This window comes from Onychostruthus taczanowskii, unplaced genomic scaffold (genome assembly GCF_017590055.1).
Source record: "Onychostruthus taczanowskii isolate IOZ18803 unplaced genomic scaffold, ASM1759005v1 scaffold23, whole genome shotgun sequence".
Classification (NCBI taxonomy): domain Eukaryota; kingdom Metazoa; phylum Chordata; class Aves; order Passeriformes; family Passeridae; genus Onychostruthus; species Onychostruthus taczanowskii.
This window is the reverse complement of record NW_024499573.1, coordinates 9970041-9995571: the sequence shown is the minus strand read 5'-3', so window position 1 is coordinate 9995571 and position 25531 is coordinate 9970041. Positions and strand designations below refer to the sequence as shown.

At 39.6% G+C, this 25531-nt stretch overlaps 1 protein-coding gene across 1 annotated transcript in view; it reads left to right on the top strand.

Moving 5' to 3' along the window:
- Nucleotides 1–702: 702 nt before the first annotated feature.
- MAPK11 (mitogen-activated protein kinase 11) overlaps nt 703–25531 on the top strand; it is a 31651-nt gene continuing 6822 nt past the window's right edge. Inside the window, exons 1-9 of the mRNA XM_041405353.1 lie at nt 703–888; nt 14169–14298; nt 15219–15277; nt 16226–16337; nt 18548–18577; nt 18712–18759; nt 21056–21170; nt 21294–21365; nt 22999–23078. Of these exons, the coding sequence (XP_041261287.1) occupies nt 776–888; nt 14169–14298; nt 15219–15277; nt 16226–16337; nt 18548–18577; nt 18712–18759; nt 21056–21170; nt 21294–21365; nt 22999–23078 (759 nt within the window). The 5' untranslated portion in view covers nt 703–775. The remainder of the gene's footprint in view (nt 889–14168; nt 14299–15218; nt 15278–16225; nt 16338–18547; nt 18578–18711; nt 18760–21055; nt 21171–21293; nt 21366–22998; nt 23079–25531) is intronic.

Here is a 25531-nt window from a genome sequence, read left to right as displayed (position 1 = left end):
TGCATGAATTTTGGACTTTTAAAGTTTTCAAGATTATCTGTTGCCTTGAGGGCTCGAGTCTTCCTTGATGAAAAGGAAGAGGACTCAGATGATTGCATGCGGGAGTCAGTGGGGTAAGGGGAAATGTTAGGCACCAGAGGACTCCGAGAAAACCCGCGACGCGCCCGGGGCTCCATCAGTGAGCGGGGGCCGCACTGCCCCGCGGACAATACGCTGGCGCAGGGTCATCGCCGCTGTCACTGCAGCTCGAGCTGGGGAAGGGGGGAGCCTGGCGAGCCCAGAGGGAACTTCAGGTGGCCGTGGCAAAGTAAGAAAGGTGTCAGCAAAGCAAACCTGAGAGACACCGGGCGAAGGGCGGGATGACCGGGTCCGCCCGTCACCGCCGTCCCCGCAGGGAGCAGAGGCGGCGGCGCGGGCCCTCCCCGCACATTCGGACAGGGGCGGCCGATGCGGTGAGGCAGCCGCTCCGGTCCGTCACCGCCCCGGCTGAGATGCTCCGGGGCGGGATCGGCGCTTCGCCACTCCCCGCAGCCCCCCGGGTGGCCCCGCGGAAAGACAGCGGGTGCCGCCCCGGGGATCCTGGGCCGCTTCGTCAAGCCCCCCCTCGTCCCCACCCGGGCTCCCCCGGCCCTGGCCGCTGCCCCCACCCCTTCGGCCTCCGCCTTCCCCTCCCCTTCCCCTCCCGGTCCCTCCTCCCCGCCGGCGCCGGCCGTGCAGCCTCGACTGAGGGGCGGCTGCCGCTGCTGCCGCCGCTGCTGCCGGCGGCTCCGGGAAAATGTCCGAGCGCGGCGGCTTCTACCGGCAGGAGCTGAACAAGACGGTGTGGGAGGTGCCCCAGCGCTACCAGAACCTCACCCCCGTCGGCTCCGGCGCCTACGGTTCCGTCTGGTAGGTGCGGGGCGGCGGCGGAGGGGCCGGGAGCCGGCAGGTGCAGCCGGCGGGCGGCGAGGACGGACAATGCGGGCAGGCGGGAGCCCCCGCGCCGCGCCGGGGGTCGTGTGCGGGGAGCGGAGGGGCCGGCGGCGGCGGCGGGGCGGGGGCGTGTCCGCCGGGCCCGGTCCGGACTGCCGCCGGGCCGCTCCCCGGGGCCGCCCCCGGGCCGGCAGCACCGAGTGACCGCCCGCCGCGGGGCCGCTGCCGGCTGGAGCCGCTCCCGCCGGAGGGAGAATTGCCCCGAAGCCGGGAATCCTGCACAGTCATGGCGGTGCCGAGCGGGAAGGACGGGCAGGGGCGGCGGGGCTGGGAAGGACTGTCCGAGCGGGGTCCGCCGCTGGCCGAGACGGCTCCCGGCGGCCGCGGCCCTTCCAGCCGGGCTACAGCGGGACATCCCGCAAGGCCCCGGGGCAGCCGCGGCGCGGGGAGAGCTCTGTCCGCCGAGACAATGGAGCAGCCCCCGGAGCGGGGCAGGCTGACGGAGAACACGGGATGCTCACCCCGTGCTTTCGGGGGGGAATCGCAAATTAGGACAGATTGCCGCCCAAGGGCTTCGGTGTCTTAAGGATTTGGAAGGGTTTGCCACATGTTGTCATAAAACGTTTCTCTTTCTTTGATAATTCCTACGTCAGGCTTACACTCTCGGGAACTCCCAGTGCAGGCTGGGCTTTACTTTAGTATTTGGTGCACACTTTACTACACTTATAAAAGCTTTGAATCAATTTATGGAAATAATAGTGGCATTTAAGGGGTTTTTGAAATAGAGTCGTGTTGCTTTTGTAAGCTGGGTGAGTGGAAGTATGTAAAACAATCAATAATAAATAATCCATGGCCCTTTAAATGCAAGTGCTACTTTAATTTTTTTTAATTCATTTAGAACTTTGGTTTTTGCCATGCTCTAAACTCCTGCAGTAGTTCTCACTTTTTCTCCACAATCAGATACCAGAGAACATTTATGGAGTTTTGTATTAGTTGCTTCATTCTCTAGCTCTGTGAAATGGCCAAGTGTGCACATAAACTAGGAATTTGCATTTTAAAAAACCTCCAACTATCAGCAGAAACACTCAGAACTGGTGTGAAGTATCTTTGAATTCTTCTCTCTTTTTTTTTTTTATTATTTCTAATTTATGCTTGCACCAGGGAGGTCTAGGCCAATACCATGTGAGTGTTAATACCTGCCATTGTAGTTAGCATGTGCAAACTATGCCAAGCAGATGTTGGGAATAGTTCCACAACAACTTAATTTATTTACACTATAAAAATCTTAGTTTGTGAAAGAAGAGAGGAGAAAGTAAACTAAGAGCTGGATGGATATACAGTAGCAGAGTAACTACTTTTGTGTTCCAATTAAAACCGCATCTCTGGTTACTTTCCCTATTTATGCTGACATAGTTTTGAGGGAAAGACCTACTTTTCTGAATTTTATAATGAGATGTCAAGAGTTTTGAGCAATTGCAAAGGAAGTGAAAACATGTCGTGGTTCACTTGCAGCACAGCTGGTGCTTTGGTTTTTGAAACTGCACAGCCAAGGAAATCCTAGTAATTTTTATCAATTGCAAAGCCTAGGAAATGAAGATGTAAAATGGAAACTGGAACATGCTATGAGAAAGGTTTACTCTAAAATAGACATTTAAAAATAGAATATAGCAATAAAACATTGCTCTATATTAATAGCCTTGTTAACATCAATGAAGTATAAACCCAAACAGAAGCTTGAATGTGAGGAAAAGGTATGCATCTCTCTGAGAAAAGCCATCTATTTTTAGAGTCTATTGAATTGATTTTTTTTTCTGTCTGTGTGCATGTGCTTTACCCAGGAGACCTACAAGATGCAGCCGTTCCCTTGAGTAATATGCTATATTGCTTCTGTGAATAGTTGTGCTCCTATTCAGTAAAATATCTAAAAACATATTCAAGTCTTACAGAAACTCCTAGAATTAAACAAATTCTTAAGTGCTTTGATGAATAGCAGCCAAGGTCCTGAACTCCAAACGCTGGCTTTGAAATGAGAAGAGAGTTGTAACAAATATTTTCTACCTCAGTGAAACTCTTCTCTAGGCCTACCCTTTTCTTTTTTAACAGTACATTATTTGTCATAGCCCACAGACTTGGGTAACTGAATTGATAAGTGATAATAAGAATATTGTAAATACTTGCATTTAAGCATCTTTTGCTGGCAGCTCAAAACCAATAGAGCAGTTTGTGTCAGGAGGCTGTGTTTTGGCCCAATTTATTGACATTTCATGTGTCCAGTAGAATTTGTGTTTGAGTTAGTTGCAGATGCATCAAATATGCTATGGAGACAGATACTACTGGTTTAAAACAGATTCACTTTTAGAGGTATATCTGTACCAAGCACAGTGCTTTCCCATTTGGTGGTTTGTTTTGGTTTTGTTTGTTTGTTTGGTTGGTTGGTTTTTTTGTTTGTTTTTGTATTTGTTTTTGTTTTTATTGAGATGTGGAATAGGTAGAACCCCCAAATCTTCCCTTGTGTAAAGAGCCATACTGCTTTTGTCACTTTTATAATGACATATCACAAATAACATTTGGTTTTGGAAATCTTCCAAACTCAGCAGACTGCAAAGCAGAGGTGCACCTTAGCATCTATGTGAATCACAGAGAGAACTGTGAGGTCTTTCCCTCAAGTAGTTAATCCTGGAAGTACTTTTTATGTTACTCTTGTACCTTAGCTCTGTGTAAAGCTTTCTTTTGCCTGAACTTTTTCCTATGGCCATTCAAGCTCCTGTATGTTTAATCATTTGCTGCTGTCAGATCTGATTTTTTAAGTTTAGGAAAAAAAGTTTAAAGCCAGGGGGTGGGGAGGTGGGAATGTGTAATTACAAGTAAAGTTATCATTGGCATTTTCAACAGTATGTTTTGCTTAATTTCTCTTTTTTTCTAGGGGTTGAGTTTTGTTGGCAATTATCAAATTTACATGCACAACTGCTTTGGTTTGGGATTGTTTTTTGGAATTTTTGTGCTATAGCTTTGCCTATCAAGGCAAGTGGTTTTTTTTTATTTTTTTATTTTTAGGCAATTATTTTAACTTTTTCTCAAGGTAAAATTTGTTTAAATTTAAAGTTTTCTTCAAAAAATGCATTTTTGTTGTCCAGCCTTTATAATTCAATTACCTCTCACAGAAGTCAAAGAGCTGGTTCACTCCTAGGGGCCAGGTACCAGACCTGCTAATTGAGAGTTTTGCAGCATTTAAGTTACATTAAGCCATTTAGATAGGAAGCAAGATACCTTACTTTCACAATGTAGTGTTAATCTACAACTATTTCTTTTCAGTTCTAGAGAAAAGAGACTATGTCTCAGGTCAAACTGAGTTTTAAATTCATAAGTTCATTATGGTTCCTCTTTTTAAAATTATTTCTTTTCAGTTCTAGAGAAAAGAGACTATGTCTCAGGTCAAACTGAGTTTTAAATTCTTGTTCATTATGGTTCCTCTTTTTAAAATAAGAATTCTGGCTGCGTTTGACTCTTCCAGCTGTGCCAGTGGTATTGCTTATAAACAGGTCCTTTAGCCTGGAGCATCTGTGCTTTCCAGCTGTGTTGCCCTGGTGGTTCCACTGTGGTTTGGTACCTGACCACCTTTTCCTCTGGGAGGTGGCATTGCTACCTGCTTGAGAAAGAGCTTCATCTTTTTAAGAGACTTCTTATTATACCACAAATTATGTAACATGTATAGATTTTTGGTTTCCCGTTCTTTGGATCTTTTTTAAGTCTGTATGCATCTTTTTATGCCAGCTTTTGCAAACTGTCTTCTAACCTATTTAGTCCTATTTTTGCCTGGGAGGGATTGACGGCATTCTGCATCATGCTGTCTCTGATCTCTCCAACAGGTTGTTTGCCATTAGCATATTGCAGGCTCTGTGTTCTGCCTTCTTTGGAAAGAACAGACCTTGCAAGATGAACCAAACTGAGTCCAGAGTTTCTTCACAACCACAGACTCCTGCACTGTTTTCTCAGAGTCTGTTGGCATCAATAGTTCTTACATTCAGTCTCTTTTGATTTTAAGACTGTGCGATGCCTAACACCAACTCAGGTGACCTAACTACATGTTTAAGTAGAGGCCTGCTAAGTAAAAGTGTAGTAGCACAGGCCTCAGTTCAAAAAAATCAGGAAAGCAAAGCCTGCCTTTAAGTAATTTACAGCACTTCCAGCATCCCTCTATCCTGTTAACTTTAAGCACATGCTTAAGATTCATTAAGTTTATGTCCTGGTTAATTTTGGGTAAGAATGGGGGAAAGTGCTTAGGCTACAGTTTTACTTTGAGGAAGTACAAGTGGAAAAATAGAAGCAGAAGGCTTTAGTCTTGAAGTTTGACCCCTTCTTTCCTGCCATTCACCCCATTCTGTGCTCCTGGTTAAATGGTACTCGCAAATGTTTTGAGGGCATTAGCTTGCAGTACTGGAACATGGCACTGCTGATACCATCCTTTTTGCACTGAGGAACTAAAAACATGCCAAGACAACTCAGTATCATGTGAAGGTTTTAAAAGCTGCTATATATTGAATCTAGCTGACAAAGAGAAAAATTCCTTCATCGGAGATTGTGCTTGATGATTTCAGGTTGGTTTTTTTTTTTTTGTTGGGTTTTTTTTTTTTTGTTGGGTTTTTTTTTTTTTGTTGGGTTTTTTTTTTTTTGTTGGGTTTTTTTTTTTTTGTTGGGTTTTTTTTTTTTTGTTGGGTTTTTTTTTTTTTGTGTTGGTTTTTTTTTCTTTAAGTATCTGTTTAGTTAGCTGTAGTGATACTAAGTGTATGATTTCAACTGTGAGATCAGGTTACTGGAGTTGTGGTGTGTATCACTGTAGCACTGCGTGCTACTTTAAATAGTAAATGCTGAGGTAAACTTTTAGAGTAGTAGTAACACACAACTGCTGTATGTAAATACAGCTGGAAACTGAAGATGGTATAGATCTTTACAGGCTAAATGCACAATCCCAGGCACATGTGAATTTTCGTGAACTCCCTTTGGACTTCTTTCTGATTAAGTCTTTTGTTTTCAAGATAAATACAGGGGCTGAACTTCTTCTTACAAATGGTTATAATTATTGGAAAGTTTTCCCACAACATTGTTAAAATACTGCTGTCCAAGATCTGATAGTAGTTGTCTATTTTTGGTATGCAGCATTCAGAAGGAAAGTATTGATGCCTTTCTTTAGTTGTGCAGATATTTACAATGGACCCCTCTAAGCACATTCAAACACTTGCTTGCAAACTGGGATGAAGGCTGATATGAGACCCCAGTCAGAGGTAGGACAGCTCTTAAAACTCAATATATGTAATAACAATACGTAGAAACAAGGCCTTGAAGGTGAGGTTGCAATGGAGAGGAGAACTAAATAAAAGGGGTTGCATGGTCAGTGTTACCAATTAGAAGGAGGATCTTTGCAGCAGTATTGCTGGAGTGAATGGATGAAAATAAGCGAAGCAACAAAAAAATGTTGCAGAGTGAAAAAGACCCTCAGAGGAACATAAAGAAATAGCCATTAGAAATAAAAAGCACAGTGGGATTTGCAGCTAAAAAGCCAAGGAAGGTCAAGAATTTAGGAATTTTTGTGAAAGGTACATGAAGGAAGACAGAAGGGTGTTTCCGAGCACTGGCTGGGAAGACATCAAATAGGGAGTGTGTTGAGAGTGGTTTTGTGGAAAACTAGGATGGAATGCAGATTGCTTGTCCTTCCTTTGTCTGGTTTCATCCTGAGTATTTTCCAGCTGTTGGAACAGTGTAGTTAACTGGCTTGGGAAAGGAAAGGGAAGCAGGATGGTAATTAGTGGTGTCAAGGTCCCTATTTTAAATGAGAATGTCTAATAAGACTTTTAATGAAGGAGGTGTTTGTGGAGAAGGATGAGAAAGGCTGAGAATTGCTGTGACAGAGGTTTCTATGTAGGGTGCTGTCACTAATCTTGTGGAGTATCTTGGGAGCAGATGACATGAGTGTGCGTGAGAAGGGTGATAGAGGTGTTTGTAGGAAAGGTGGAGAAAATACAAGGTTAAGAAGTGGGGACTTTGTATCACGCAGGTTTTCTTTCACAGGGAATTAATGAGATCTTTTTTAGAGAATGGGGAGGCTTGGGATGGTGGAGAGATGAGAGGCATGAGGTGGACCAGTTGTGGCAGAAAGGCAACAAGGGTCATGGAATGGCAGCTTTCTGTGTGGCTGTAAGAATAGCAGAGGGTATTCTCTGCAGTCTCCTCTGTCCTTACTTCAGTATATTTTTTAATGATATTTACCTTCCTGACGACATGAGGCAGCAGTGGCATAGCTGCCTCCTTTCCTGTCCTGCCATCAGCCATGATTACAGTTGGGAACATAGTCCCTGTCCCAAAGACCTGAAAGTCTTAGGGCCTGGCAGCTTGCTTCAGTACAGCTTCACAAGGAGCTGTTTGAATTTCAGAACCTATTAGTTGATTTGTACTGAAAATACAATATCTCAATTCTGCCCATACAGTTGGGAGGGGGGAGGACATTTCAAATCCCTATGTAACCTGGGAATAAATTGCTACCATTTCATATTTTGGCTGTCGTAGAGAGAGGAAACAGGAAATGTGAAGGAGAAGTGGGGGGAGGAATAGGAAAAAGAAGGACAAAATGTAAGTGAGATTTTGTCTGTATGGATTTGTTTAATGTTTTTGAAAGCACTGATATTTTTCATGTTAAACTTTATATCCAGATTAACTGCAAGCATTTCTAGCTGAAGCTTCAAAGCCCACAATATATAGCTACCTGCCAGTCTTTTTTTTCTTTCTTTTTTTTTTTTTTTTTTTTTTTTTTTTAATACTGAATGGAACACATTTGTCACTAGCAGTGTACTGGTTTAGTGGCAGCTGACTGATACTCTTGTTTACTTACTGACATTGGGCTTAGGCTATGTAGAATGCATGATTGTTTTAGTATCCATGAGCTGGTTGCACATGCTGAAGAAACCAACAGCTTGTGACCCCAACCTTCTGTACGTTTTTTTCATAAACATGATTTTAAATACATCATTCCCACTGATATAAGTTGTGCTGTCTGTAGCTTCACCTTAAAAATGTGACTGCTCCTCAGTAAAGTTATTTAAATGTTTAAGTCACTGTGGAGGCACAGGAGACAGATTAAAAAATAAAATATGGCTTGTGTATTCAGAGGCTGATGCAGCACTTTTATGATCATGTTCCATTGAATGAGAACTGTGATGTATTCACATAAACATGCAGAGAGTGATTATTTTTTAGTATTTTCAATGTCTGCTTAAAACAATAAAAACAACATACTTTTATGTTGGTTATAGAAATATTATGTTGCATATGTAAGAGATATTTGTGGGTTTATGTTTAGATTTAGGGGTAAATTAATCTGAGATAATTAACAGTCATTGTACTAAAACCAAAACTATTGATGCTACTGCTCAGCATGGTGTGTTGGAATAATATCCAAGTGGGAAATGTAATTTTTACACTACAATAACCTGTCATCATCAAGCAACTGGGTTTTTTTGTCTAATGAGAAGATTAACGTGTAGTTTCAGAGCTTCCCATTACATCCTCATGCTGTTTTTTCTTGCCACCATCTAATTTTTCCTTATGGTTTCCTTTTGATGCACATATATGTTGTGATTTGTGCAGTTTAGCAAACAAACCTTACAGCTAGCTCTTAGGGAGTGAAAATCACCAACATGAACTTGCAAAACAGTAACAAAACATTTATAAAAAGAAACAAATTAACCATTTCCTGGGTTTACTTTACTGCCTAACTTAAAATGGTTTTGGGTAGCTGTTTTTTCTTCTCTTGCTTCACTGCCAATAGCTGATAAGGTCCACTTGCTGGTATTGGATGGATGTTGTGTGTGCTTTTTTCATGGCTACTTCATATCTCAATAAAAAGTAGATTTTTATTTAAATTAAAAATAAATTTTAAAATTGTGTTTTAAAGAAGAAGAACAAGATAGGTAAAACCTAGAAGACAAAGCTCACAAACTAAACCTTGCAAATAAAAAATAAAATCCATGTTGTTCATGTGACAACTTTCTTTCACTTACATGACATTTATGAGAAGTGCTAAAAAGGGTTGTTATTCATTGTAGTTCTTGGAGCCCAATTTGAATGAAATTACTAGAAAATGTCCCAGGGCAGAGTTCCTGTGGTTCCTCTTTTCTATCTTACTTGACAGTGCTTGGTGCCATAAGGGCTGCCTCCATGAGTGAAGAGATTCTCTGAGTGTTGACCCTTCTTCAGTTCTTTCCCTTTCAATACCTGCTCACATAGACCCTTCCGCTGCTATTTGTTTTTCTCAATAACTTAGGATCTTCCAAATTAGGATGGCATCTGTTCACAAGGAAGTTCATGTCACCTCCAGTGAAAGGAATCAGTGGGTGCTTGAAAGGGTGTTGAGGTTTGCAGATAAGAATTCAAAATTGTGAACCTGTACTTTGAGCATGAATTGTATTTTTGGGTTTTTTCTTTCTTTTTGTTGTCTTTCTCTTAACAGTTACATATAATGGGGAATTTTTGCATGTTTTGGAGGAATGTGACCCAGTGAAGGAAAGAAATTCATGCTGCAGTGAAAGAAAAAAATAGAATCCTGGAACAATATGGGGAAACACCAGACCTGGTGTCACTGTCACATGTGCTGTGTCCAGCATTCTCTCCAAGTTTTGGTATAGTGTGTCCAGCCAGTTGTCAAACTTCTGATGATGTAGAGGTAACAGCCTTGCAAGCTGAGACACTGAATTATATTTTTTAAACATCCGAAAAGTGAGTCTTCTGATTTTTGCACCTAACCCCAAATCAGTTGCTTAGATTGTATATACCTAAATAATTTGTATAGCTATAATGCTGAAAGACTTTGTAGACAGTCAAAATCTTGTGGTTATCCAGAGTGATGGGATGGAATATTGATAGGGATGGAATATTGTCTGACGTGGGTGACTCACAGCAAACAGAAATGTTGCTGGAGACCCCACACTGGCAGCATGTACAGCCAGCTTTGGGTCACACCTGCATTCTGCATCAGCTACATCTGAGCTGGCTCCAGGAATGAAGAGAACTCATAGGCTGAATGCTGCATTCAGGATGAACTTTTTCCAGGCACTGTGGGTAGTGCTGTGCCCAGCTAGTAAGCTTCTCTGAGCCCAAAACATTAGGAGTTTCAGGGACTGGCTGTAGTTCAAGAGGACCAGCTGATCCCTTGAAGGATTCTTCCTGCATTGAATACTGGAGTTTGCTAAATGGGGTACAAGGTGGCTCCATGTGTGGTTTTAAGATCAGGCTCCTACAAACAGCCCTCCAGCTGCTGAAGTAAATTTGATCCCAAAGACTAAGTAGCCACGGGTGAATAGTGTGCTTCTAATCCCAAAATCCCCGAGGGTCTGAGCAGGCTGCACACATGAATGGCCCGTCTGTCCAGTTTTACTGCTCTGCAACCACAGAGGATAAACTTTGTGAATACTAGGGAAATTACTGTATGTACAGCCATAGTTGTAAACATCAGCTACAAAATCCATATCTCATCAAAAGTTAAAATGTTATCTTGAGGTTTGAAGGTTATCTTGAGGTTAAAATCCCATGCTTTCTGCCTCTTGAGTTTTTGGACTGCAGTAGCTTCCTATGTTCAAACTTTTCTCTGAAATCTTAAGAACTGGGAAAATGTGCACATAACTAAAAATTGGTATTTCATCTAGTGGAACTTCAATAGAATTATTAATTATAGGAGTTGACAACACTGAAAAGGTGAGACTAATTTAAGCAATGATTGAAAATCACACTAAACCAAAGTCTCTAATCTGTGTGAAAATGATGCCATCCCAGCAGAGTAATAGCTTTTTTATCCTTGATCTTGAAAAGGAGAGACAGCAAAAAATGTGTCATAACTCTGATGGGTTCTGGGTCAAGAGTGATCATATCTGAAAAAGCTATTGCTGTGATTGTTACAAAGTTGTTTCTTTTTAACTAAAAATATAAGGGTAATTCTATTGCTTTCTAAATTATGACAGAAAGTCTGTCTAAAGTAGTGTTATTTGGCATTATGATTAAATTTTATTATATTTTGTTTCAATTGTTAACTTGTTCTTATATCAACACATAAAGTTTACTTTTTCTTTCTGAGGTGGAGGTGGAGAGGGGTGAGCAGGCAGCAGTGTGACACTTAGTTGCCAGCTGTGGTTAAACCATGACAATAGGCCTCTAACCCTTTTGTTTCCTGTAAAATCAAAATAGTTAACAGCATGGGTTTTGGGTTTGCTTAAAAAGCAATTTTCAGTCATTTTAATCATGCTTGTTACAGGCCCCCCAGGAAGGACTTACAGGTACCAAGCACAGGTGTGCCTGTAATTTTGCTTTGACTGGAACCAGAGATGTCCTCTCCAGGACATGCTTTGACTGGAACCAGGAGATGTCCTCTCTTCAGCTCTGAAAGCTGAACATTCATCGGGAAATCACAAAGAAAGGGAAGCAACTCACCATGCCACCTAATAGTTTACCCAGTGGCTGATGAGGGATTCAGGGGAACCAGATTGTAGCTATGATGATACAATAGCAGGACAGAAAGTTCTAGTCTAAAAATATGATCACAGAGGCAGTAGCAGAGATCACATATGCAAGTCCTCCTTGAATATGACAAGCAAGACAGTTCAAACAACATGAAACATATTTTTGAATGCTTTACTGTTAATAAATTGAATTATGATGATTGTAAACCAGGCAAGGAAGGAGTCTAAAGGCATTAGCTCTGACCATGATTTCGTTCAGTTAGTTGAGGTGGAAGCATTTATTTAAATCAAGTCAGTCCCTGGCCTGTGCAGCTTCAATTCACGATTTCCTCTTGGAGGTCTCAGGAATCAACTTTCCTTTCCCTTTTTGCTTTTCCCTTTTCCTCCTCTCTTCTTATGTGATTCCATCTTTGGTCTAAAAAGCTGCTGTCATAAGAGTTACTGAAGATAAAAAGATTGTGCTTTGTACCATCTGAAAGCTTTGCAGCCTTGAGTCATAAAGAGGATAAAAAGCAATTCATCTTAAAGACCAGTCGTTTTTAAACCACTGATACCCACATTTGAACTTAGAATTGGGATGAGAGTGATGTTTATCATGATAACGGGCTTAAAATCTAATTCTTCCTAGCCTTCCTCTATAATGTATACAGTATTTCACAGACTGGTGCAGGCATGAGTGGGAAGGCTTGTGAATTACCAGAAAAGCTGAGATGTTAAGCAAACTGCTGTTTTGAGCAAGGTTATTTATTTACCTAGATAAACATTTCCTTTCCCCCCAAAATTGGAAAGACTGTACTCAGTGTGCATTTGGGAGACTTGGCAGTGTTCTCCAGTGTTGTCCATTTGTTGCCCATGGCCAAAGACAGGAAAATTACATCTAATCTTTGTTATATTAGAAGCTAAGCATTGGCTTCCTTTTTATTTCTTTAGATTTATTTGTGCAACCTTCATGTTTTCCTTGTGGCTGGTCATGTGGAAATTAAGATATTTCTGTTGTCAGTTTTTCTCACACTGTTCATTCCTTGAGCTGCTCCATATAATTAAGCCTCGTATCCTGAATAATTCTGTCCCTGTCCCACTGTTGGAACGAGTTTCTCTGTTGTATCCCTTCCATCCACTCATCAGAGTGATACCAGTCTTCTTCTTTCTATGCATTATTTCTTCTGCCCAGGAAATGCCCTTTCTGAGGTGCTCAGCAAAACCACAGCACTCTACACCTTTAAGACTTGCCAGAAGATCAGCTTCTGCGATGCTTGCAAAAAAATAGCTAAGTAATCTCCTTATCTATGTCATTTATCTCATGAGTGACTCCCTCCTTCCATAGAGCCTGCAGGAAACTTTTTAATTAAATCTACTTGCTTCTATTCTGTCTTTATGAAATTCTGGACTGGCCTCATGGAGGTTGGTTTAATTTTAGGATAATCACCTTTTGGATACCACTGTTCTTCCTGCATGTTGATTGTATCCTTTGTTTCTTCTGATTAGAAACACCAGCTTATCCTGCAGATAGAGGCTTTGTTCTTCACTTGGCTCTTTGTGACTTTAGCATAGCACCAGATATGTGTCAGAGTCCACCTATTTGCAGCTGATTGTAGCCTCTGTGTATTAGTTTGGAAGCTACTCCAGGCACCATCAGTGTTTTTTGTCTCTAGAAGGTGTGTTCTACAATGATTTGTGGGAGCGTTTAAAACACTGTGCAGAAGTTAATAGCATTTTATGTGACTGCTGACTGTTGACATTCTACTCCATGCCTTTTTCAAGTTTAATTTTTGTGTTTGTAATTCAAAAAAAGTTCTGTAATAAGATAAATATGTGGGAAGGCTCTTGATTTGTTAGCACTCTCTAGCAAGTACACATAGTGTTATCCACTCTTTAAACTGAGAATTTCTAGGTATTTTAATTGAACACACTTAGTAAGTAAGAGTAACAACTGAAAGAAATTTTTTTCTTCTTAAGAGGAGGTTACAAACAGAGTCTTTTTATAATTGTACTATGTAGTGTCATGAAGTAATACATACAGGGATCATTTTGATCCCTGTGCTGCATATCAGACATCATTTGTTTGTGGCTTATGCTTGTCATGTGTTTCTAATGCCCAAAAAAAAGAGTGGGTCTCCCTTGCTTGCAAATATTGACTATATTTAGCGTCCTCTTCAGCAGGGCACCTCCATCTGTGGGATGTTAAGCACATGCTGTGGATATGTGGGCTGGAGTATAAGACATGCCCATTCCTCACTTGTTGGGAAAGGCATGGGCATGGTTATGTCAGCATCCTAACTGGATACCAGTTTGGGGACATTATTGTCTATCAAGCTAATGGTTACATAATAATTAATATTCATGGATACAAAGGCAGTGCTCCTCTAATTAGTGAAGGTTCCAATTTGCTCAGTAAAAACAAACTTCAATTTGAATCCCCATATTCCCTACAAGCCCTGCCTTGGAACTGGAGGCTGGAGCTGCACAAATAGAGCTAATTGTCTGGTTACTTTTCCTGCCATTTGGGGAAAGGGCTGCCTGGGGATGAGTCCTGAACAGCACCAGAAGCATTAGTAATTTGCTGGATGGAAAATACTCGGGAGTTACTGCTCGGCAGTTACTGCTGACTAGCACCCCGGCTGCAGTCCCTGAGTAGAAGGTGAAAGAGGGCAAAGAAAGGGGTAAGAGCCCTCAGGAGACTACAAGTTCCTTCAGTGAACTGGTGGAGAGCTTTGCTGTAGAACATGCCATCATTGTGGACTTTTTCTTTCCCCCTTTCAGCTCAGCTTATGATACCAAAACAAGACAGAAGGTGGCAGTGAAAAAGCTTTCAAGACCTTTTCAATCACTTATCCATGCCCGGAGGACCTACCGGGAGCTTCGGCTGCTTAAGCACATGAAGCATGAGAATGTAAGTGGAGTGAGTTCTTCCCTTTGGATTTCCATTACAAAGTTTACAATATAGGCTTAATTTCACTTAGGTACAATCTTTTTCAAGAAGGTATATGCAACTGTCTAGCTACCCAAGACAGCTGGACATAGCCACTTTGGTGTTGTGAAGTCACTGGACTTCAGAAGCTTTCAGTAACATTCTGCATTTTTATTTTAAAAATACCTAATTAAATCTTGAAGGGGAGGTTAAAGAAACTCAAAACAAGTCATCGTACTCTTCTCTAAAAAGGTAATAAAACTATTCTGTTCTCTACTGTTGAGACATCTTGAAACACCAGCCCAGGAAAAAACAGACCCCACACCTCAAACCTGCGTTTACTGAATGTGGATTCTGTTGAGAAATTAAAGGCAGATTAGTCTTGTTGCAATTGACAATAGTGTAATAGCTGAATGAAAGACAGTAGACCTTCAGATCTCACATAACTAAGTACTGGTCTAAGTTTATGTGGTAAACAGTTGATTTCAGTGGAGCATGCACTTGCTTAAAGGTAGCTTGATGACTTGAAGCCTGAAGAAAATATGGTTGATTGAAAAATATAAAGAGAAAAATAAAAAATAACAAAAACAGGCCAAGAAAACTCATGAAGGTGTGCATAATCTAAAGTATAACAATTGTATAAGGCATGTGTCAGCTTTTCTGTGATAAGACATTACTTCTGCCTTTATTTTTTTTTACTCTTTGTAATTAAGATTATAATTAAGATAGATGAGGTGATACCTTTATAGATCACCTACTATGGCAGTTTTCAGTATGACCATATGTCATATTTTTGTAAGTTTCATCCCAAAAATGTTGAACACTGTCAATACAAATCACATGTTGCTTTACAGGTTTGTAAACATAAAATGTCACTTCCTTCCCCTTCTTTCACCTTACAGGTTATAGGACTGCTTGATGTTTTTACACCTGCAACATCAATAGAAAACTTTAACGAAGTGTAAGTAAAATTTTTTAAATCATTCTGACTAGTTGCTAAGTAAGTGATTACTACTCTGCTTTTAAAAAGGAAGAACATACATTTCTAAAAGACTTTCATGCTACATAAATGCCAATAAACTTAAAACTTTTTCAGTTCAATTGTGTGTTTGTAAACTGTAGATTATTTGTTCATACATAGATGGCAGAGTTTAGGAATGCAGGAAAGTATTCTGTTAGTTAACTGAGACAAGGTAAATTTAGGCTAGACTCCTGGCTAACCTAAAACTATTTTGATGTGACTCAAACATATGATTTATGCTGATTTCCTTTTGGTTTGCATAATTGTATAAGCACTTACCAATTTAGCAGAAGAAATAGTAATTAACATGTTTTTGTCTCCATGGAAATTAGTGACCAAACCCCTTTGACTCTGGGGCAAAATTACACAAATGGGAATTGGGTATGACGGATGCATGCTTTTGTTCCAGCACTGTATTTGGAAAAGAATCAATGTTTCTGCAAAATTTGTCAAAAAATAAAACTTCCAGTGGGAACAGAGAGGAAAGTTACAGAAAACACTCTTATTTCTGCCAGTCTAATATTACTCTCCATTGTCAGATATTCCAGGGCCTTGCAGGTCCTGTAGTTTTGGAGGCTCAGGCTGCCACTTTGATGTTGGGTGAGGCTTCCTCTTCATCAAAAAACATGTTGCATGTATCACTGCTGTAGTGTGTCATGGAGAAAACGGAGATAAAAGCTTCTAATATAGTGCAAGGATTGTTATTTTTAATTATATTAAGTCTCATAGTAGTGATTGCATTATTAGAACTCACAGCTGATTTAAAGGATATAAAATCTGTTAATAGACAGTGCAAAAGTAGCCTACATGGCCTGTGTGAATATTCTTCTAGAATTTATGTTCTGCCATTCTGTGTTGGTTTTTTTTCCCATTTCTGTATTTTCACAGATATCTTGTGACAAATTTAATGGGTGCTGACCTGAATAACATTGTGAAGTGCCAGAAGTTAACAGATGATCATATACAGTTTCTCATCTATCAGTTACTTCGAGGTCTTAAGGTACTGTCTGAGTCCTGGAATCCAAATGTTGTGGTAATGAGTCAGCAATCTAAATGTTGTAAGAACTGGATGGTTGCAATGAGCATACTTAAACACTTTTTTTAAATGTCTTAAAAGTGCACAAATATTAGCAATCATTTCAGAAATGATCGGATCATTTTTCTAACCAGAAATAAACCCCCAAGCCTACCAATGTTTACATGCACAATACATGTGAATACTCCCCTTGAGAGTTAACTTTAGATCAGTGTGTATTTCAATTCCTATTGCAGGACAATAACATGCTATATAGTGTCTCAAAAATTCTGAAGAATATGAAATGGATAAAGAACAACATGGAAAGTAACTCACATTTGTGCTTTGAAAGACATGAGCCACTTTGAAAAACCACAGTCCTGATTTTTGTAGAGAGTGTCACATGGGTGAAGAGATAACCAGGTTAGCTGGGTCCTTTGGGAAATATCGGGGAGTAGAAATTTATCCCAGCAAAGTACGATGCTGCACACAAACACTTTGGATTTAGTCTGCCCCTGTAAACTCAATATTTCCTTTGATCACATCAGTAAAATTTATACACTTTAATAGCACAGGCGATTGGCAATGAATCTAAAGCAAAATTTTCTTCCAAAAGAATCAAAATATGTATCATTTTGCGGATGTTTAATATGTAAGTGTCTATAAACAGAAAATGTAGGTAATGCTTCCCGTTACTAGGTGCTAAGCTTTTTCTCAGACCAGTATGGATTTTGCCAAGATAAAAGCAAACAGAAGAGAGAGGTCAGCAGCTTTACTTGCCAACTTAACAGTAATTGATATTTTAGACATGGAAAATAATACGTGTTTGAAAGCAAGCCATGGTAAATACTGGCTCTGAAATATACTTATTACATGATTTTCAGCAAGTCACCTTGTGCCAGAGACAGTAGTTCTTATTCATGCATGCAGGTTCCATCACTTTAAGTACAGATTTTAGTGAATAAAAATTGCACAACTGAGCCCTTAATTGCTTTGTCTCATTTGCGTGAGTTAATAGCTTAGTTAGAAAGATGGATTCTAGCATTAATTATCCTGCTTGTGGTTTTGAATGTAAGTCTATGTTGTGTCAAAGCTGAATAATAGTAGAATTGTGCTCTAAGTGAATATTAATTTCAGAAATGCACTCAGGTGCATTTCTGGCTCTGTTTCAAAGGGGAGAGGTTGCTGGTGGCTCATCTCTTCTGGAATTGAAATTCTTATGAAATTCTCATTTCTCATTAGCAAAAGAACATTTGATCCTGTGTATGACTGCTTGGGGGCACCAGGAGGGGCTGCTGTGGTTGTCTCAGCAGAGCAGGGACATGGTTCCTTCTGTTTATAGCAGTGTTTTGGCTTCCTCTTCATTCAGCTGCTTGCACTGAGGAGCATTGAGAGGTGGCCCTGCCTTCTGATAAACAGTTCTTAGGTCTGGAACATGAGGAATGACCTTGTGTTCTCTTTGGGTTTTCCCAGTTGCTATAGAGGTTTTGTGTATAATCCCTTCTCCTAAAAAAGGTGAATTCACCTCTAGAGAACAGAAGGTTTTCAAGGCCCTGCTCATGCTGGTTGGTACGATCATAGGTAAACTTGCTATTAATCCTAACTAGAGAGCAATAGTCAATGACAGAGTAAGCTGTTCTATTTTTTTTTTTTAATGTTTTATGTAAAATAGCAGACACACAAAATAACCACTGAAATACCACTTTGAAAGTGGACCTGAAGTAATGCTGTGGCTTAGGTGGGTATTTTGGTCACTGACCTGTCCCAGAGTGCAGGTGTGGCTGCTTTCACCCTCATCAGTGTTCACAGTATATGTTTACATCATGTAGGAGTCAACCATGCTGCTCCCCAGGCCACTGATTTCACTAGCCACTAGCTGATCAACATCCAGGGAGGGCTGGAACAAATTCCAAATTGGTAAGAGACTTCATGCAGACAAATCACTGTGAGTGCTGCCTTTCATGGTAGAATCTAGTCTTCATGATTACCTTTCTTGAAATATCCAGTTCTGGATAAGACAAAACAGGGAGGTTTTGAAGTTTGACATACCTCTGATCAGTAAACATGGTATGACGTAAGTATTTTCTGTATATAAAACAGTCAGTCTCAGAAGCAATAAAACAAGACAAGTGGCTTTGACCTCCCTTCACCTCTAACTTCAAATCTTACCCTTTTTGTTTTGTTTTGTTTCACAGTATATTCACTCAGCTGGAATCATCCATCGGGTGAGTTCAGTCTTTGAGGTAATGAAAATGAATGGAATGTGTCCCTCTGTGCATCAGATGTGTTACTAAGACATAGTTAGAATATATTTTAAAAGGCTGAAGTAGTACTTGACTAACTCTGTGTTCTGCTACAGGACCTGAAGCCCAGTAACCTAGCTGTTAATGAAGACTGTGAATTGAGGGTGGGTATCATGCTGTTGTAACAGAGTGTTGTAAAATCTCTCAATATGACAGTTTTCTAAGAAAATATTAGTTACCATTTTTATGGCTCATTCCACTAATTTCAACTGTTTGCTACTTGCCCATTTCTGTGAACATGTGTTTTCTCCCAAATGTTAATTTAATATGAATACAAATATCTTTGCAAAATCCCTGTGTACCCCACAGATGGTACATAGAAAATAGCATGGCCCCTGTGATATCTGTCTGCATCTGCCATGTACAGATGAAGCCTTGTAAACAACTTTCATTTTTGTATCTATAGAATGTACAAGCTAAATTAAATAATGGTGGCAACAAATATGCCAGTATTACCAGTTACAGGCAGTAAGACAAACAAACAAAAAAACCCAACCCACCACAAAGAACCCTATAATCCTTGCTTCCCAAATGCTATTTTGATGTACACCTCTATATAAATACAACTCTTGGTGTGTCTGTGTGATATGATACTACATAGTAAGCATGAGACTCTGGAGAAGGAAAAGATGTCATGTAGCTTTCTAAGCCTTTAAGCTTGAGAAGTTAAACATTTCTCCATGACAGCCAGAAACATCTTTATTCCTGTTTCTAAGACTCTGATGTAATCACTTTATCCCAGCTGCAAGGGAAAAGACTCCAAATACTACAAGATCAGCAAAAAGCCACAATAATGAGTAAGAGCAGTGCAGTTAGGTTCTTGCACTAATCCGGATCTGTGGTGAAAAAGCGTAGTTCCTGTTTGATTTAGTGACACTTGCAGATGCTCAGCAAGTTTCATGATTCTCTCTTTAATGTCTTCATGCATGTATGTTCAGCATCTGTGAAATTTTGTGGGTCATCTGTGTTTGATCATGTACTCCAAAATGTGTACTGTATTTTTGTACCGGAAGTAAAGGAGACTTGTAATGTTTTTTTCTATTATAATGAAAGCTGTGCAGCTCCCTGTCTAGCGTTTGTTACACTGCTCTCTGTTTTGTTTATATTTATAGCATTACTTCCTCAAATTATTTTTAATAGGACAAACTAGTGGATATTTCCAAGTACTAACAAAAAGGAAATAGAAGCAAAAAGAAGGAAAGTGTGTGTGTGCGCGCGCACATTTGGTGGAAGGGATCAGCTGTTAAGGAAGAATATTGCCAAAATCCTTATAAAAATAAGGGCATTAGTGTTTGAGTTTCATACCATTATTTGTGCTTTTTTGCTTCATGCATTTTTCTTCACTTACTTAAGAATTAAATTCTGCTTTTAAACTATACTGGAAGTAAAGATGTTAATTATTTATATCTTAATATTTTTCTTTAGGCTTTTTATATCTTTTAATTGGATTATAACTGAGGAATTTTGAATTATGCTCTTGAAATTTTCTTATATCCTGTGAAAAGGATTAGCCATCAGCTTAATAAATAATCCTGGATCTCATCACAGGAGATACTCAATGGTCTTACTCACATTTCTATGTGAAGAGATGCTGGCTAGCTCAGGTGACTGGCAGCAGCACTGAGGCTCAGATGGTACCCTTTCAAGGCAGTCTCTCTTTGAGCTAGGGTCCATAGTCAATGGGACATAGACTAACCAGAGAATAGAACAGAAAGCAAGGAAATAAGCTGGGAAAGTTCAGTTGAAATAACTTCCCATCACTGTAAACTTAGCAAGGGAAAGCATCTGGAGGGGAACACTTTGTGATCAAGCCCCTGTGTACATAAACAGAACTCCTTTCTTTGTTTTGGTGGGCAAGTTCTACTGAAAACAAATGGGGTGTGATTTAAATTTACATTGTTACACAGGATATACGTTTCTCACCTAGTGGCATTGGAATAATGTGTGATTTGAGTAGATGCTTAGGCATAAGAAAATTAGACAACGGAAATTCTGCACGTTTGTGATCAGCTTATTTGGTCTTTAAATGACCATTGGCAGTTGCTGTTAGCATTTTACACAAATACTCCCAGCTGATAATAATATTTCATTATTTTATAGCAACAGTGTTTATTTTTAGTAAATTAATGCCAGTGGAAAATTGAACCCAAGGCAAAACATAAAGTCTGCCTTGGAGTACAAAGCACCAGGTTCATTAAAGTGGAAATATCTTTTTGCAGCACCAGAGGCTGCATGGATACAGCAGGGAGAGCAGAGGAGCTCATCTGCAGAGTGCTGCTGTTTTACTTCACTGATAGTGAGGGACTACAGAAAACTCAGTAATGAGTAATGGGAAAATCAGGACCTATAACAAAACTGAAAGGGGTTTTTAAAAATTATTATTTTATTTTTATTCTGTAGATTTTAGACTTTGGTTTAGCTCGTCAAACTGATGATGAAATGACTGGATATGTTGCAACAAGATGGTACAGAGCTCCAGAAATTATGTTAAACTGGATGCACTACAATCAAACAGGTAAACTGTGAAGGCTTGTATTTTGCTACAGCTGGATGTAGTGATAGTTTTAAACCAAGAAGCAGCTGTGATTAAGGATCTCTTTGATTCATTGTGCACATTTCTGTCTCTGTTTTTTGGCAGTTGACATATGGTCGGTTGGATGTATCATGGCAGAGCTATTGAAGGGAAAGGCTCTATTTCCAGGAAATGATTGTATCCTTAATATAAAACTTAAAATAGAACTAAAAAAATACTCTCTTATTCTTCCTTTTGTTTTTTCCTAAGGACTTGAGTGTTTCTATGGACATGGTTTTGAGGTAACAAACTTGTAAAAGAATAAATAATTTGCTAATCTTTCAGTTCAGTGTATATTCAGTATTCAGTTCAGTGTAACTGAATATGAGACCCACTGGTAGGATAAAAACCAGTAACAGATGTTCTTAAACAACAAAAAGTTACATTTATTCTTTTGTGTATTTGTATTTAAATAATAACCTAGTTACAACAAGGTGGATTTCTTCCATGTGTGGATCTTATTGAAATAACATACACTGAAACTGAAGCTGAGTAAAGGCATCATTTTTTAATCAGCTAATATGATTTAACAAAATAAAACTGGTTTTAGGCTGAAAGTTCCAGAAAATGCAGATGAGTTAACTTTTAAATAATAAGTGAATTAATAGCTCTATTGTGTCCTGTTATATTAAATAAGCCAGTAGTTCCAGAAATGCCACAGGAGCAACAAAGCCCTTTCTTTTCTGCAGCAATGTGCTGTAGTCCCTGATAGAGCATCAGGGATTTCCACTGGCATTTCCTGTGCTGGCAGGAGCAAAAAAGAGATGTTTCTGAGGAGAGCAGTAAAATCATAAAAGAAAACTGAAGAAAAACACATAATAAGGAATGAGGAAACAACTGCATCAAGGTTTTATTATGAGAAACAAGAGTACATTCTTCTGTACTGAATTTTTATATTTCTTGCTACTCTGAAACCCCTCCAAAAACAAACACTTCTGCTAATACTCAGCTGTTGCTGGGTGCAAAGCATTATGACATTAGAATTGTCTGAAATAATCTTAAGAGAGCTGAGACCAAGTCTCCCCACTCACCTTTCTGTTGTGCTCAGCATCATTAGGCTCTATTGTAACCACAGGCATTCTCCAGGTATATCATCATCAGGAGATGATGTGTGCTCAGACTGTGTGTTTGAACAAATACATGTGGTATTTGATCAAATCAGTATAAATACTTCACAAGAAATAAGATTTTTTTGTTGTTATAAAATATTGTCTGCAACTCTATGATTACATCAATTTAAATAAAGCTGCAAAATAATCATGAGTCATTATAAAAAATGTAATATACTTGACATGTCCTAGGTGACAATGAAAAATTAACATTTTCAAAGGTCTTAATCTTGAGACATATATAAAACAAATTTTTAAAGGTACCAAATGATAACTTTTCACTTGCCAGTCTTCAGATGAGTAATTTAGGCCTATGAGCCTAAAATAGCCTATCCTATTAAACTGATCTTCAGAAATCTCTCAGATCACTGAAACATAAATATGCTATTAATATTAAGCTGAAGAATGTATTAAATTGGGAACTAGGACAGAAAAGTAGTATTTTTCATGCAGCTGACATACCTGACAAGTTAATATAGTACAGCAGAGAATTTGGTACTCCAGGACTAGGCTTAAGCAGGTATGAATTGATATCCTTCCATGAGCTATGGTAGAATTGTCTTGCTGAATGGTTTTAAGCATCATAGTTGCATGCATGGAAGCTCATTAATTGTCTGAACCCAGAAGGACTATGTGCTGGTCATTTCCCTGAAATTATGCAGATATCGATCAACTGAAGAGAATAATGGAAGTTGTGGGCACGCCCAGTTCAGAACTTCTGAAGAAGATATCATCAGAACATGTGAGTTCACAGCTTCATTCAGTTAACTGACTCTCTGTCAACCCTTCTCTGACTGGCATTTATGTCACTGCCTGTGTTACACGGACACTGATTTTGAAATGAGCAAATACCTTAAAGTTATCTCTAGTTTTTGCTGCTAGAATGCCACCATTCAAAAAATATGCTTTTGGAGGCATCCAGATACCTTGACTGTCGCCTGGATAAATTTTGGTACTTGTTCTTATGTACTCAGTTTTTGCAAAGTGTTAAGAAATTAGTCCTGATGATCTTTTAAAGTGTTTATAATTAAATTAGTCTTATAATTTAAAAAATTAAAACTGGTGCTCAGCTTGGAGCATTATATTGTTGCTATTAAATCTGTAGCAATAATATAATAGTCTCTGTAATTTGTATGCTTTCCATTGTAAGGTTTCTAAACAGAGATGTATCCAAATCAAAAAATGTGCTTTGCATGAGTGCTCTATTTAGATCCCTAATTTGAAAATCATATTTATTCATCTAAGTGCTTGCGTGAGGTCCAATTTCTTGATAATATTCGTAGTTAAGAGTGGGCTTTTTAACTTTCCATGTGACTTCTTCAAATAGTAATCCAGTAAATGACCAATTTCCACTTAATTTCTCTGCTAAAGTGACACTTAAAAGCTTGTAAGCAGTAACTGTGGATAGCCAGCTGAGGAATGAGATGTGGTATTGTTTGATAAAGGCAGGTGATGGGCACAGGGTAAGAGTTCAGATAAACACCAGCACACAGATACCTCCTAAGCCGCAGCTGTTTTCTTAAACCTCTTCTGTACACACCGCAGACTAATACCAGTGGCTGTTTCTCAGCTTGTGTATGTATTGATGGGTTTCCTTTGACCTTGCTAATGAACACACTAGTGGGTTAAGTAATCAGGAGCAGTAGGAGAGCCAGAGCAGCCCTGTATTTCTGGATGGTCCAAACATAATGAAACCTCATCATCACAGGCCAGTACACAGTCCCAGAGTTTTGAGTACCCGGTGCCTAGGAATGGCTGGGGCAGGAGGCTAACTAAGCATCCATCCTTTTGCCAGAGACTTCATCAACCACCAAATCTCAGCTGTGCTGTCCTAAGCATAGGTCCTTGCATAGTCTCATGAGTCCTTTTGTAGCCTTCATGTGCTGTTAAGATCCTACAGGTTTTGCTGTAACACGTTCCCAGTAGTGTATACAAATATGTTATTTTCCCACAACTGGTGAGCTTTTTGATCATGAGAGTAACACCTTAAATACTTACTGGAAAGAGTATGTGCTTTGTTCTTTTAATTTGTTGTGTGTCCGATCATAGCTCGGTGAGGTACAGATCCCACAACTGGTGAGCTTTTTGATCATGAGAGTAACACCTTAAATACTTACTGGAAATAAGTACGTGCTTTGTTCTTTTAATTTGTTGTGTTTCAGATCATAGCTCGGTGAGGTACAGGAATCCTGAAGCTATTTTATTTGGGCTAATTAACCTTTAGAGCACAGGCAGAACACAAAGACCAGGTTAATGAACAGGAGTGCTGCTAGGTCACCTCTGGGCTGCTGCTGCCTGATTAGAGGAGCAATGTCAAATGAGATGCATACCTTGGAGGTAATTGCCAGCTGCAAGGGAGTTTCTTCATTCTAGTTCTTCTTTACCATGTAGTTTGGCCTTATTGTTTAGGTATTTCTTAATGCAGCTTGCAGACATGGACAATTTTTTAACATTCCTGTAACAACAATGTCAGAGATTTGCTGAAATGCCAAGTTTATTTTCAGTTATAAGTAGAGGATTAAAGAACTGGAAACTAAAAGATCAATCTCCTTGGATGCTTCAGCACAAGTTACTGAGGTGTTTGTCAGTGTTTCATGTCATGTTAATATGAGTTGAAATGGTAATTGCAATTCAGAATAATTTAAACATTGGGATTCTCTTGGTCAGGCTTCTGTGAGTATACAAGTAGAGGGGACAGGCTAGTAAGTGCACTTTGATTGGTCTGTTTTGTTTTCAAAGGATTTCTGGGCAAGATTGGAGGTAATTTTCACCACATCTTGTTCAGTCATGTTAGGATTAGTTGTTGATTAGTTGCTGTTTTCCATGGGTCAAGGATGCTTAGTTAGCCTTCTGCAGATAGTGTCCTTCTAATGGGACTGCTAAATCCTGAGAGACATCTGTGTCACAAACATCTTTCAAAAGGGTTAGGTTTGTCCAAAGAGCAGCTGAGGTTTTTTTTAAGGATTTAGGGAATAACCACCTCCTTCTTTTTTGACAATTCCTTTTCAGAATTCCCTGTTCTGTCTGATCCAAGTATGCAACCTCTTCTCTTGCCAACCTACCTACTTCAGCCTAAAAATTTATAGCTCTTGTACTGTCAGGCTGACATTTGTGGATCCTATATCCAGGCAGGCTTTTACTAGCTGAGTTTGGATTAACCTTTCACAGCCACAGTAAAAAGGCATGCTCTTAAAT